Source organism: Onychostoma macrolepis, chromosome 14 (assembly GCF_012432095.1).
Source record: "Onychostoma macrolepis isolate SWU-2019 chromosome 14, ASM1243209v1, whole genome shotgun sequence".
Lineage (NCBI taxonomy): Eukaryota > Metazoa > Chordata > Actinopteri > Cypriniformes > Cyprinidae > Onychostoma > Onychostoma macrolepis.
Genome location: NC_081168.1, coordinates 27,785,631 through 27,801,146, shown reverse-complemented (window position 1 = coordinate 27,801,146; position 15,516 = coordinate 27,785,631). Strand labels below are relative to the sequence as shown.

General features: G+C 39.5%; 1 protein-coding gene across 21 annotated transcripts in view; it reads left to right on the top strand.

Moving 5' to 3' along the window:
- Window positions 1-15,516, top strand: part of limch1b (LIM and calponin homology domains 1b) — a 299,726-nt gene that overhangs the window by 170,181 nt on the left and 114,029 nt on the right. For all 21 annotated transcript variants that reach the window (XR_009274143.1, XR_009274142.1, XR_009274145.1 and 18 more), the window contains one exon: window positions 2,323-2,433. Coding sequence is in view for 6 of the 21 variants with exons in the window: in XM_058797791.1 (XP_058653774.1) it covers window positions 2,323-2,433 (111 nt within the window). In the remaining 15 variants the exon portion in view is untranslated. The remainder of the gene's footprint in view (window positions 1-2,322; window positions 2,434-15,516) is intronic.

Here is a 15,516-nt window from a genome sequence, read left to right as displayed (position 1 = left end):
CAATAGGGTTGACAGGAGGATCTGGTTGTTAACTGTGTCAAAAGCAGCGGACAGATCCAGAAAGATAAGTATTGAAGATTTGGAATCAGCTCTTGCCATTCTTAGGGCTTCAACAGTGCGATTTCACTTTTGTAATGTTAGTGTGTAATGTTGCCGTTTGAGCATAAACAATATCTGCAGAGTTGCAGAGCTGAAAGTTCAATGCAAACAGAGATATTGTCTTTTAAAATTCTGTCAGTTTAATACCTACAAAAAAAGCTCGTAGGGACTACAACGACTTACTTCCTGGGTCCGTTACGTCACGAACCCAGATAAAGCCCGCCCCCGGGAACACGCAACGAAGGGGGCGAGGCCATGCTTTAGAGAAGAGGAAGAGAAAACTAGGGGTGCACGTAAAAATCTATTCATATATGAATCGCGATTCTGTCTTCTAACAATTCTAATTGGACACACAGCTTTCAAAATCTATTTTCTAAAGCAGCAGTTCTTAATCCTGTTCCTCGCATCCTCCTGCTCTGCATCTCTCTCTCTCTCATTCAGATCATCAGCTCAGTGAATACACTTATTTTCAGATAGCTATGAGAAGCGTTATACATGGCGCGTTATACATATGCATGTGCAGTTGCCATACTGTATTACAGCTTTAATCAGGATAAAACCGTATATTAAAAGCTAACAGAAGCAGTAGCATTTACAAATAACAGCGTATGAGTATCTAAAAGTATGAGACAACAACAAACAAACATATCAAGAGCCGTACTTGCACAGGTTCTGCGCGATCCTCTTCACTAATATCCTCTGCATCTCAATCGGGCTCAGATTGATAAGAAATATAGACAACGTTATTGTTTACAATACAGAGCTGAGCGGAGGGGCGGGACGTTTAGATGCGCACTAGTGGCGGTTTAACTAATCACAACACACTGGGGCACCTAACCAATCATGTATTTCTGAGGGAGGGGCTTCATAAAAGCAGGTAATTAACAGAGTGGTGTGGAATAAAGGTAAATTATGTGAAAAATAATGTTGTTTTTTTTGTTTGTTTTTTTAACGAAGCATTAACACGTTAGACTGCACCCCATAAACACAATCAAGCCTAGAAAAAACAAAAAACAAAACAGTCAACCATCCCTTTAAGAAAGTCAGTTAACAGAAATTTGAATTTACATTCATAATTCATGATTATTACGTCAACAGAACTTATCAAAATTATCTCAGAACTCATTATGTTGGCAAGGTTTGATTAAATTCTTAAATTTGAATTTTTAACTTGCACAATTAACATTAATGTATTCTTTACACTAGGACTAGGTAAATCAAATGTGTGTCTTATTTAAGCTAGAACAGTTAACACAAAATTATGAAACGTCTCCTTTCCTTTGTTTTTCTGGAACAATAAGAGGATTATTCTCAATACACATATGATTGTAGACCACTGAATGATAACACATATGATTGAACACCTCTGCTTTTTTTGCGATGATTTGTAATCATGAAGTTCGGGGTCAAGAAGGGGTATTATTATACATATTAAACAATACTTTCACTGTAGGATTCAGATTGGCTCTTTATTTAGTACCACTACAGATGCTCTGTATATGGAGGGCTGAGTGGAACATTCACATGTAAAACTGAGTGAAATATTCTAACAGATCCAAAAGTGCTGTGAAAGCCCCACAATTACATCATATACAGTACGCTGCCATTTAAAAGTTTGGGGTTGGTAAGCTTGTTTTAATGTTTTTGAGATAAGTCTTTTATGCACTCTAAGGCTATTTAAGGCTGCATTTATTTGATTAAAAAAATGCAGTAAAAATTATGAAATATTAATACAATGTAAAATAACTGTTTTCTATTTGAATCATTTGAAAATATAATTTATTCCTGTGATTGTAAATCTGAATTTTCAGCAGCCATTACTCTTTTCATTACTCTTCAGTGTCATTTTATATTATAATCTTAATCTTATAACTGGAGTAAAGGCTGCTGAAAATTAATCAGATGAAAAAAAAAAACATTTTAAAATATAAAATAAAACAGATTTTTTTTTTTTTGTGATAATATTTCATATTTCATAATATAGCTGTTCTTCTAATTCAGTGTAATTTTTGGTTGAACAATTTCATTAGAAGTTGTCAGAACAGAAAAATACTGATGCAAACTGTTGCGTTCATAGTTTTTTTAGAGTGTACATCACAGTGTAGCACATTTGTTTCTGTGCTGCTTTTCTGTTTGTAAAGAAATAAAGGCACTTTGTTAATGAGTGAGTGTATAGATAAGAAGATACACTGACTGAGGAATATTTTGACTGTGTTCCTTTAGGTTTTGATCAACATCTACTGGCTGGGCCGAGCAGCCAATAGCAGCACCACATACAACGGGCCCACCCTGGACCTGCACAAGTTTGAGGGATTGCTGTCACAGATGAGAAAGGTATAAACAAATCAAAACCACTTGCATTTCTATCTGTCATTGACACTAGAAATGTGATTTTATATAATTGGTGGCATGTACAGAACAGAACATCATTCTGATACATTTCAGCATATTTATTAGTTTGTCATGAATCCTCAAATCAGAGACCAGAATATCATAAAGTTTGAGAGTGGGCTCTTGACTTGGACTTAGTACCACCAGGATTTTGACTTTTTTAGATTTGTGTGGCACAAAACAAAAATAAATAAATGAAAAATTTGCTGTGGCTTTTCTAAAATATTGTGTTGATGTTTGTAGCATTTTTGTGTTGTTTTGCAGTGGGAACCCACCAATAATTATTCATAATCATTTTGTAATTAGTATTAGTAACAAGAAATGTGCAATTTCTTGTAAACATTTTTGTGTATAATTATAGAAAACAGTTGTGCACAAGACAATGGTAAAATTCCAACAAAGAAATATGAATATTTCTGGTTTTCTGAAAATACACAACTGTGTTAGACACGGATATGTGCACACTTTTAACAATCTATTATGTTATTCACTATTGTTCTTATAGTTTTTACAGCTTAAATATATAATAAATAAAAAGAAAACATAGAATAGAAAAATAATATTTAGTGTTAGAGGCCTTTTTTGCTTTTGTTAATGGTATAATATATATATATATATATATATATATATATAAAGAAAACAAATAGATTGTCACAGTTTGCGGTGGAGGAAACACACAGGAGTCGTGGAAACGTTTAAACAGTCTTTAATCAAGGAACTCAGGAGATAATCCAAAATGGGAGATGCGACTGGGGAGAAACTGGGTCACAGAACACATGGGGAGCAAAAACACAACACAAGACAGTCCACAATCCTGACATAGATAGAATACATAAAGATTAGAAAAGCTTTTTTTTTTTATTTAATTTTTTTTATGAAAACAAGCAGTAAATGAATAGAGTGCAAGTCTAAAAGGGACAAGTTTTTTTCTTTTTCTTTTAAGAATAAAATTAGAATAGAATGTGCTAGAGTTAGAGGGTCAAATAAAGATGGAAGAGATGTGTTTTTAGCCAATTCTTGAAGATGGCTAAGGACTCAACTGCTTGGATTGAGTTGGGCAGGTCATTCCACCAGGAGGGAACATTTAATTTAAAAGTCTGTCAAAGTGATTTTGTGCGTCTTTTGGGATTAAAGCGGAGTTTACTTGCACATTCTGGATTAATTGTAAAGGTTTGATAGAACTGGCTGGAAGACCTGCCAAGAGAGCATTGCAATAGTCCAGCCTAGACAGAACAAGAGCTTGAACAAGGAGTTGTGAAGCATGTTCCGAAAGAAAGGGCCTGATCTTCTTGGATGTTGAATAAAGCAAATGTGTAGGACCGGGCAGTTTTAGCAATGTGGTCTGAGAAAGTCAACTGATCATCAATCATAACTCCAAGGTTTCTGGCTGTTTTTGAAGGAGTTATGATTGATGTGCCTAACTGGATGGTGAAATTGTGATGAAATAATGAGTTTGATGGAACCACGAGCAGTTCTGTCTTGGCAAGGTTGAGTTGAAGGTGATGGTCCTTCATCCAGCAAGAAATGTATGTTAGACAAGCTGAGACGCGAACAGCTACCGTCAGATCATCAGGATGGAATAAGAGGTAGAATTGAGTGTCATCAGCATAGCAGTGATATGAAAAGCCATGTTTCTGAATGACAGAACCTAGTGATGCCATGTAGACAGAAGAGAAGTGGTCCATGAACTGAGCCCTGAGGCACCCCAGTAGTTAGATGTTGCGACTTAGACACCTCTCCAAGATACCTTGAAGGACCTATCTGAGAGGTAAGACTCAAACCACTGGAGTGTGGTTCCTGAGATGCCCTTTGCCAATAGGGTTGACAGGAGGATCTGGTTGTTAACTGTGTCAAAAGCAGCGGACAGATCCAGAAAGATAAGTATTGAAGATTTGGAATCAGCTCTTGCCATTTTTAGGGCTTCAACAACTGAGAGCAAGGCAATCTCAGTTGAATGTCCACTTCTGAAACCAGAATGGTTGCTGTCGAGGAGGTTGTCCTGTGTGAGAAAGGCAGAGACTAGGTTGAACACAGCTCGTTCAAGTGTTTTTTGCAATTAAAAGGAAGAAGGGAACTGTAGTTCTCTAAAAGAGATGGGTTAAGGGTAAGTTTCTTAAGTAGTGGGGTTATACGAGCCTGTCTAAATGCTGAGGGAAAAACACCAGTGTGAAGGGATGTGTTAATGATGTGAGTCAGTGCAGGTACAACTGCAGGAGAAATGGCTTGAAGGAGATGAGATGGAATAGGATCAAGCGTACAAGTAGGATGATTAGAAAGGATGAGTTTGGAGACTTCTGCCTCGGAGAGTGAAGGATGTGAACGAGTACGAGTTTGCTGGTAAGAGGTGCTTGACAGGTTGTGGTGTGGAAAATTGTGCACTGATTGTTTTAATTTTATTAATGAAGAATCTGGCAAAGTCGTCAGCTGTTAGAGTTGATGAAGGAGGGGGAGGAGGAGGAGAAAGGAGCAAAGAAAATGTTTTAAAGAGCATGTGAGAGTTAGACGAATTGTTAAATTTGTTGTGATAGTATGTCCTTTTAGCAGTGGAGACATTAGCAGAGAAGGAAGAGGGGCGTGACTGATAGAGATGTTCCGATACCCTTTTTCCCTTCCCGATACCGATTCCGATACCTAGGCTCAGGGTATCGGCCGATACCGAGTTCTGATCCAATACTGTGTATCTGGTTATACAGCTATACTTACTAGCCATGTATGAATTGATACAATTATTTTATGGTGCGCTTCACCATAGATAGTCTGGCGAGTAAACAAAAAATATAATATATAATGTTTCGAAAAAAGTACACTCTTAACATCAGTCAGTCAAGCATTATAAATATATTATGATAATCAAGTATCATTGATAGAACTTTAGCAATTAGAATTAAAACTTGGTAACCATGTATGAATGCATATTAGTCATTTTAACTGAACTTAGGACTGGTGGTGGTGCTTTTTTGGTCATTCAGTGTTTCTGTAAAAATGGGGAAAAAACTATCAATAATACTGATAAGATAATAATAATCATACTATGAATTCTACTAAGAACAATATAAACGCACTAAGGATTAACGAGCTGCTGGATTCATGAATATTAATCACGTTGTCTGCATTGGCTCAAACTGATTTGCTGAAATCAAAACAGGGATGATAATAGGTGAGCGCCAGCCAATGAGATTGTCGTTTGCGCATTAGCTCCGCCTACTACCGGAGAACCCGGCAGTTAAGCTGAAGAATTCCAAAGGAACCATTATTTTGACAGAAAAATACAACAAAGAATATCGTTTACATACCATTCGGAATTGACGCGCTACATGTAAAAGACTCTCTCTCTCTCTCTGCGTGTGAGAAAAAAAGCAAAGCGACGGCAAGTCCTGCGCTTCACACTATTTACTGGAAATGTGCTAGAACGGTTTGTACTTCTTGGCTGCTCTAAATAGTGGTTGCTTGTGGCAACACAGCACAGCTTCCTGTGTTTGAATTCTGAGCAGCGAAGAAGAATTGATTTCATATTTGCAGCGTTAAGTAAAGCTAGCGCGCATAACTATAGGTCTTGTCTAAGAAAATGGTATCGGATCGGTACATGGGTTCAAGTACTCGCCGATACCGATGCCAGAATTTTTTGTGGTATCGGTGGAATTTCCGATACTAGTATCGGAATCGGAACAACCCTAGTGACTGATACACATTAAGGTCAGTAGGATTTTTTGATTTGTGCCACACCCTTTCAGCAGCCCTGAGCTTAGAACGATGTTTGTGGAGAACATCAGACCTGGAAGACAAGGGGCAGACAGCGTCTAAACAAGATGTAAGAGTGGAGCAGAAAGTATCAGTAGCTGTCACGTCCATGGACTGTCTGTGTGTGTTTTGCTCCCCATGTGCTCCCGTGACCTAGTTTCCCTTGTGTTGTTTGTGTTCATTGAATCCAGGTGTCTCTCAACAGTTTCCCTCGTTTCACCCTGTATTTAAAGTGTAGTCTGCCTGCCCCATGTTTCCTTGTCGAGTCTCTTACGTCTTTGTGCTACGTGTGTGTCTCCTGCCTGCCCTGTGTTACCCCGTGTTGGAATATTAAAGACTGTTGTTTGTGAATTATCCTGTGTCTTGGTGTTCTTTGCTCCTCGTTCCTCGCTCCAACACAGCAGCATCGTGACAGTAGCACTGTTAGCATCAAAAGATGATAAATGTTTAAGGGAAGGAAGCGAAGATGAAACCATAGCAGATAGCTGGGAGGGTGAGAGTGAGCGTGAGGGGAGTACCATCCTCAGGAAATGTTGAGAGCAGCACATCTAATTCATCCAAGAAGTTACCTTGTGGTCCTGGGGGTCGATAAACAACTACAAAATGGATTTTAAAAGGGTGGGTAATAGTGACTGAATGTGATTCAAAGGAGCTGTTAATACCCAGAGAAGGTAAAGGAATACATTTCCAACCATTAGAGATAAGCAGACCAGTACCTCCACCTCTTCCAGTCAGATGGGGAGTGTGGGAAAATAAGAAATTATTGGAGAGTGCTGCAGGAGTAGCAGTGTCCTCTGGTTTGATCCATGTCTCTGCCAGGACCATGAGGTTTAGTCTTGAATGACTAGAAATAGATGTAATGAAATCTGCTTTGTTTACTGCAGACTGACAATTCGAGAGACCAATAGAAATAGAAAGTAGTGTATTAGCAGACATAGGCAAAGTGTGCAGGTTGTTAGGATTGCGCTGCCTATAGTGTGTGATGCATGGTTTGTGAGTGGTAGTAATAATTTTAATTGAAAAAATAAAATTTTAAAATTGAAAAATGTATTAGTAATGGTAAATGTTGAAAATATTACTCTCTAACAAGGAACAATGCTTATACAGATTTAATTAATCCTAATGTTACAAATGAACTTTAATTGTAAAGTGTTTCCATTTCATTTCAACAGTTATGCTTAAAGATGGTCATCTTTAAATATCTACACAAAGGCCATAGCATTGATATTACATATGGATATTGTATGTATTCTCTCACACGCTATTTTCTTCTATTTTATAACACTTGATGATTATCTAATCAAAATAACAAAATATGTTAGTCACACACCAGGGAAAACCACAGTGCTTCATCTAGGACAACAGGTAGTGCACACACCAGACGCATCACATTCACTTCAAGGCGCAGTCTAAAAGTTTATTTAATCACCAAATGGGCAAAATGAACAATGTGACATAGATGAGTCTGAAGTTCTGTGTTTAAAAATACAGAGCAAATAAGAGAAAGTGTGATCTATATTATAGCTCAATAAATGAACCATAGGGACTGCTTTATTAGAACCAAAGAAAGACAAACCTTTTGCTGAAAATTGTGTATTTTGAATTTTAAGTTAAGTCATTATGTACATTAATAATGATTTGTGACAAATATAATGCAATTTAATGGAAAACTGTCATTGGCGCTCTGTAGCGCTGCAGGATTTTCTGTCGGCTGCATTTAAATCCGCATCTGAAGTTTCCCACACTGTGCAGAGCACAGCCTCATGTGTCAAAACAAACAACACAAGGTGTCAGTGATTTCCGCCTCTAGAGGCTGCTCTCATACTGTATAATGGCAATGGACCCTTCTCAGCCGCTCCAGCAATGGACACAACCCAGAAAACTATTGGCATGGATTTTTGCCTATGGCCGATAGGTCCAGTAATCAGCTATCGGTGCCTGATTAATCGGCAAAACTGATACATCTGTCGACCTCTAAAAATTAGTATGGCATTCCAAAAGTGCATATAAAATGACATTTAGCAGATGCTTTCATCCAGAGACTTACACCTGATAAGTGAAGTGACATGTGGCCAAGTATGGTGACCCATACTCAGAATTTGTGCTCTGCATTTAACCAAAGTGCACACACACAGCAGTGAACACAAACATCCGGAGCAGTGGGGCCCAGGGAGCAGTTGGGGGTTCGGTGCCTTGCTCAAGGGTCTCACCTCAGTCATGGTATTGAGGGTGGAAAGAGCACTGGTTATTCACTCCCCCAACCAACAATTCCCACCAGACCTGAGACTCGAACCTGCGACCTTCAGGTTACAAGCCCGACTCTCTATCCATCAGGCCACGACTGCCCTTGAGGACAACAAGAAGCAATCAAACCAACAAAATAAAGTTAAACACATACAGTTAGGTTCATGTACATTTGGACACTGACACAATTTTCATAATTTTGTCTTTGTATGCCACCAGAATATAATTAAAATGAAACAATCAAGATGAAATTGAACTGCAGACTTTAAGCTTTAACTCAAGGTGTTGAACAAAAATATAACATAAAAATCTAGGAATTACAACCATTTTTATACACAGTCCCCCCATTTTCAGGGGCTCAAATGTAATTGGACAAATAAATATAGTCATAAATAAAATGTTCATTTTTTATTATTTTGTTGAGAATCCTTTGCAGGCAATGACTGTCTTAAGTCTGGAACTCATGGACATCACCAGAGACTGGGTTTCCTCCTTTGTGATGCTTTGCCAGGCCTTTACTGTAGCTGAATTCAGTTGTTGTTTGTTTGTGGGTCTTTCTGCCTTTAGTTTTGTCTTCAGCAAGTGAAATACATGCTCAATCGGCTTGAAACCAGGAGATTGACTTGGCAATTGCAGAATAATTCACTTTTTTACCTTCAAAAACTCATGGGTTGCTTTTGCTGTATGTTTTGTGTCATTGTCCATTTGTACTATGAAGCGCCGTCCAATCAAATTTGCTGCATTTGGCTGAATTGGGGCAGACAGTATATCCCTGTACACTTCAGAATTCATCCAGCTGCTTTCTGTCTTCTGTCACGTCATCAATAAACACCAGTAGTCCAGTGTCACTGGAAGCCATGCATGCTCATGCCATCACACTGCTCCACCATGTTTCACTGATAATGTTGTATGCTTTGGATCATGAGCTGTTCCCAAGCCTTCTCCATACTTTTTTCTTCCCGTCATTCTAGTACAGGTTGATCTTAATTTCAGCCATCCAAATAATGCTTTTCCAGAAGTGGTCTGGCTTTTTTTTTTCAGCAAAGACTAATTATGCCTTGTTTGCCTTTTGGTGAACCCTCTGTATTTGCTCTCTATAGTATTCTCTTGATTGTAGACATTGACAGAGACACACCTACCTCCTGGAGAGTGTTCTTCACTTGGCTGGATGTTGTGAAATGGTTTTTCTTTCCCATGGAGAGGATCCTCCGATCATCTCCCACTGTTGTCCTCTGTGGGCATCCATGCCGTTTTATGTTGCTGAGCTCACCAGTGGATTCTTTTTTCTCAGAATGTACTAAACTGTTGAATTGGCCACTCCGAATGTTCCTGCTATCTCTCTGATGGATTTGTTTTGATTTTGATTTTGAAGCCTAACAATTGTCTGTTTCACTTGCATGGAGGGCTCTTTTGACTGCATGATGTATGATGCAAATTGAACACTGGCGCTCTTCCACTGCATGGTACGGTTCAGTACGGCTTGCTTTTGGGGGGGTTTCCACTGGGTACAGTACCTGGTACCTTGTACTTTTTTTAGTACCACCTCGGCCGAGGTTCCAAGCGAACCATACCGTTACCAAAACGTGACGTGTAAACTCTGCTGATCACTGATTGGCCGGAGAAAATCGTCACTGCCTGCGTCATTGAACTTGCGGCACTAGACACAACAGACCCGCTAGATTTAAATCAGCACAGCCAGCGAAGGATCGAACGCGACTGTTTTGAATGAGCGCACCTTTCTTTTAACAACCAAAAAACGTCTGTTTCGTTGTCAGTCGAGGAAGTACAGGCTGTCCTCTCATTGATAGCCGAGGAGCGGATCCAGCGAGAGCGTGATGTGGCGCGACTATAACGACACGTGAATAATCCCGCCCACTCTAAAGCGGTAGTAAACTGCAGTGGAAACGGAAACCGAGCCGTGCCGTTCTGAACCGTGCCGAGCCGAGTCGTACCACGCAGTGGAAAAGCGCCATTAGATTCAACTCCAGCCCTTTTACTTAATTAATGTAGAAATAGCGATCGACCAATATTGATTTTTTTATAACCGATACCAATTATTTGCATGTTTATGTGCCTGATAACCGATATGCAGAATCGATATTTATTTACTGTTATAAAGTAAATAAATGACTGAGTGAAGTAAATCCATACTTTACTTTGGTTTTTCCTACTTTCAAAAAGTGTTGAAAATGAACAGTCTTTCACGTTAAATTTAATCTTCATATTACAACAATAATAAAAAAAAACATTTTATTTATAAAAAGCATCAGCAGCAACACTAATATTAACAATAAGCAAAATAAATGTAGAATATCTAATGTTTTCAAATGGAGAAAATAAATAAAGGACGGGTCATATCAACTTCATTTTTAACTACAGTTTTAGATTTATAAGCTGTTTAATAGGCTAAAGAATGAAGAATAATTAACTGGATAATAATTCACTGAATAATATTCTCTGTAATATTGGAATATAACAAACAAAACATCGTATTTTATTGCATTTCTCAACTGGCATGTTATATCAGAATTATTCATAATGTTTTTGTCATTGTAGATTATGAAATGCCTGCTGACAGCGCGGTTTATCTATGCATTTACTTGATCTATAGGCTACTCAAACTGCGATCGCTCGCGGAGATAATAATTAATTTATATAGCCTAGAGATGTATTTATTTAGATGTTTATTAGCAAAATAATGGTTATGAAAGTGAAAGGACATATACGGCCAAGTATGGTGACCCATACTCGGAATTTGTGCTCTGCATTTAACCCATCCAACGTGCACACACACACTGTGAACACACACCCGGAGCAGTGGGCAGCCATTTATGCTGCAGCGCCCGGGGAGCAGTTGGGGGTTCGGTGCCTTGCTCAAGGGCACCTCAGTCGTGGTATTGAGGGTGGAGAGAGCGCTGGACATTCACTCCCCCCACCTACAATTCCTGCCGGCCCGAGACTCGAACTCGCAACCTTTAGATTACGAGTCCGACTCTCTAACCATTAGGCCACGACTTCCCCACGATATAGTAAATATAATAATATTATATAGTAAATGTTAATACAATGTAGGGTGTTTTAAACAAGTGAATCTAGTTAAAAGTAACATGCGGTGGCCGTCTGAAGCATTTCCTGAGCGTCGACCCCCTGAGTGAACAGCAATATGAAAGCAACTCATCGCGAGACCAATGATGAGCATACAGACAACAGAGAGGAAATTAAATTCAGCGCTTTTATTTCCAACATGTGCTCATTCATGGTTGTAGGCCTGTTATTTAATTCATGCAAAGTTACGTCTTTATTGGGAGAGGACTTGACGGATTGCCTGCGTGACTCCGACTTCACGAGACTAACGATGAGCATATCAACAGAGAAAGAATTAAATTCAGCACTTTTATTCCCAACATGTGCTCTTTCATGGCTACATATTTAATTCAGGCAAAGTTACGTCTTCATTGGTACAGACTGACGGATTATTTTATGAGACTCTGTGAGTTCGTCTCTATTTCTTAGAGCCAAGCTGCACAAACTACACATCAGATTTATGTAATGCATCTAATTTGTGCATTAATGACTATTATGTTAAAGTTTACTAACTACAGCAAATCAAGTAGCCTACCTGTGCACGCCGTTGTTGTTGTCTCATCTCCCCTCATGGTGCGTTCACACCAGACGCGAATGAGGCGTTAAACGCAAGTGATTTACATGTTAAGTCAATGCAAAGACGCGAATAGACATCCTGCGGCGCGATTCGCGCGAATGAAGCGGGATTTATACTTTCGCCAGTGTTGCCAACTGCTTTCAATTGAAAGTAGCTAAAACTGGTAGCTAAATGTCACTAGATAACATCATAATGCCAAATTCACTGATCTATAGGCCCTTTCGCACCGCAGGAACCTTTTCATAGTACCCGAACTAATTGTGGAACTACCCACTTTTTGGCGTGTTCGCATCGCGGGAACTAGGAACTGTTTTAGTTCCCGGAACTCCGTTTGAGGAACTAAATTAACTCCTACTTCAGAGTAGGGTCTAAAACAGTTCCATAGGAACTATCGTGACGTAAGTGTACGCTGATTGGCTAAACGCGTACGGAAACACCCTCACCCGCCATGATTTAAAACGCTGTGTAAACACATACTGTGTAAACATCGCATCAACTTATATTTCGCAAGAATGGAGAACAGCGATAGATGGACAGACGCTGAAGTGCAGGCACTTTTGAACATTTTGAACTTCTTTCCGATCTTTCAGTCGCTTAACGTATAAGTTACGTCGACATTCCATGTCCATTATTGTGAACCCCGCAAGACACAACAAAAACACAGCTCCGACCACAGCGTCCTCCATCCTCCTGTTGTTAACGTTATTCTTCTTTGTTTTCGTTGTTGAATGCCACGCACAAATGACGTCGCTGTCGACCGGCTTACGTAATTTCTTAGTACCCACTGTCGGTGTGAATGCAACCCTTTAAATGGTACTGGGAAATAGTTCGCGCAAAATAGTCCCAGTACTTTAGTACTGTACTTTTAGTTCTGGAACTAAAGCGGTGGGAAAGGGGCTTATATAAACATGAATATAGATCAGTGGGCAAGATAAAAACTTAGATAAGGTTTGTCCAAGAAGTTGCTATATTTGTCCCTAAACTTTTGAAAAAAGTCTCAAAAGGGGTGGGGAAGTAGCTCAATCTAGCTACAAAGTCGCTAAATTGGCAACACTGACTTTCGCCTGGCTCCGCTTCGCGAGCCTCCGCTGACTGTGCACGCACCTTCCCAAACGGACGACGCTTTTATACTTGTTGCGTTCGCCGTTGTACTATTCTTTGAAATGACAGGGGGCAACGAAGAGTAATTGTCCTCTAAACCGTCGGGAATCACAGGTGAGAAGTCGTCATTTCATCAAGTGAGAAGAGACTTCTCGCTTGATGAATGAGTTGATGAATTATTAATTTCTTTTTGTACAAACTGACTAAAATAACCTTAAGATTTTGTGTTTGTTTCTCATCAAATACAAGACAACTTTAAGCAAATAATGTATAAATATTATCTAAATGAATTCTCTTTCTATTTGATACAATAAAATAAAACGTTCTTGAATTAAAAAGCCTTGGACAAACTGCAAAAAACAAAACAAAACTCAATATTCATTGTTTTCCCTCAAAGCGTTAAAAGTTGCACCTGGTGGAGTTTGAAATTAACATCAAACTGCTTCTGTTTCACACAAATGCCAGCACAGACGTGCATGTTCGGCTAGAATCGCCTCGAGAACTCGTGCATCTTAGGAAGCGGAGCTACACAAAATGTTGTGCACACCGCCACGCGAAACGACATCGACATCCAATCAGGAGCTTGCTCTAGTAGTGACGTGATTACGACGTAGCGAGCGGAGGCAGAAATCCGAAACAACATGTTGTTGGACAAAATCATCGTCGCTGTATGTGGATACCCGGAGCTGTACAATACATCTTTGTACTTTTATAGAAACAGGAATAAAAATAATATTGCTTGGAAGAAAGTGAGTGAGGAGGTCGGACAATCTGGTAAGTTGTAAAAAACACTCTTTACTCAAGTTAAGCTACATATTGAGTTGATGTGTTTATTCAGAGGAAGTGTGCAGAAAGAAGTGGAAGAGTCTGAGGGACACATATTTAAAGGAGAGGAGAAAGGAGATGGAGTAGAGGAGTGGGTCAGCACCCAGATAGCACACGTACGTCTGCAAGATGTCTGTTAAAGATCTCTTGATCTGGAAAGCATCTGCTGTCTATAAACGTCTGACAGACGTCTGTAAGATGTCAGTTTTACATACAGTGGGGCAAAAAAGTATTTAGTCAGCCACCAATTGTGCAAGTTCTCCCACTTAAAAAGATGAGAGAGGCCTGTAATTTTCATCATAGGTATACCTCAACTATGAGAGACAAAATGAGAAAAAAAAATTCAGAAAATCACATTGTAGGATTTTTAAAGAATTTATTTGCAAATTATGGTGGAAAATAAGTATTTGGTCAATAACAAAATTTTATCTCAATACTTTGTTATATACCCTTTGTTGGCAATGACAGAGGTCAAACGTTTTCTGTAAGTCTTCACAAGGTTTTCACACACTGTTGCTGGTATTTTGGCCCATTCCTCCATGCAGATCTCTTCTAGAGCAGTAATGTTTTGGGGCTGTCGCTGGGCAACACGGACTTTCAACTCCCTCCAAAGATTTTCGATGGGGTTGAGATCTGGAGACTGGCTAGGCCACTCCAGGACCTTGAAATGCTTATTACAAAGCCACTCCTTCGTTGCCCGGGCGGTGTGTTTGGGATCATTGTCATGCTGAAAGACCCAGCCACGTTTCATCTTCAATGCCCTTGCTGATGGAAGGAGGTTTTCACTCAAAATCTCACGATACATGGCCCCATTCATTCTTTCGTTTACACGAATCAGTCGTCCTGGTCCCTTTGCAGAAAAACAGCCCCAAAGCATGATGTTTCCACCCCCATGCTTCACAGTAGGTATGGTGTTCTTTGGATGCAACTCAGCATTCTTTCTCTTCCAAACACGACAAGTTTAGTTTTTACCAAAAAGTTCTATTTTGGTTTCATCTGACCATATGACATTCTCCCAATCCTCTTCTGGATCATCTAAATGCTCTCTAGCAAACTTCAGTGTACTGGCTTAAGCAGGGGGACACGTCTGGCACTGCAGGATTTGAGGCCTTTGTTACTTTGGTCCCAGCTCTCTGCAGGTCATTCACTAGGTCCCCCCGTGTGGTTCTGGGATTTTTGCTCACAGTTCTTGTGATCATTTTGACCCCACGGGGTGAGATCTTGCATGGAGCCCCAGATCGAGGGAGATTATCAGTGGTCTTGTATGTCTTCCATTTTCTAATAATTGCTCCCACAGTTGATTTCTTCACACCAAGCTGCTTACCTATTGCAGATTCAGTCTTCCCAGCCTGATGCAGGTCTACAATTTTGTTTCTGGTGTCCTTTGACAGCTCTTTGGTCTTGGCCATGGTGGAGTTTGGAGTTGGACTGTTTGAGGTTGTGGACAGGTGTCTTTT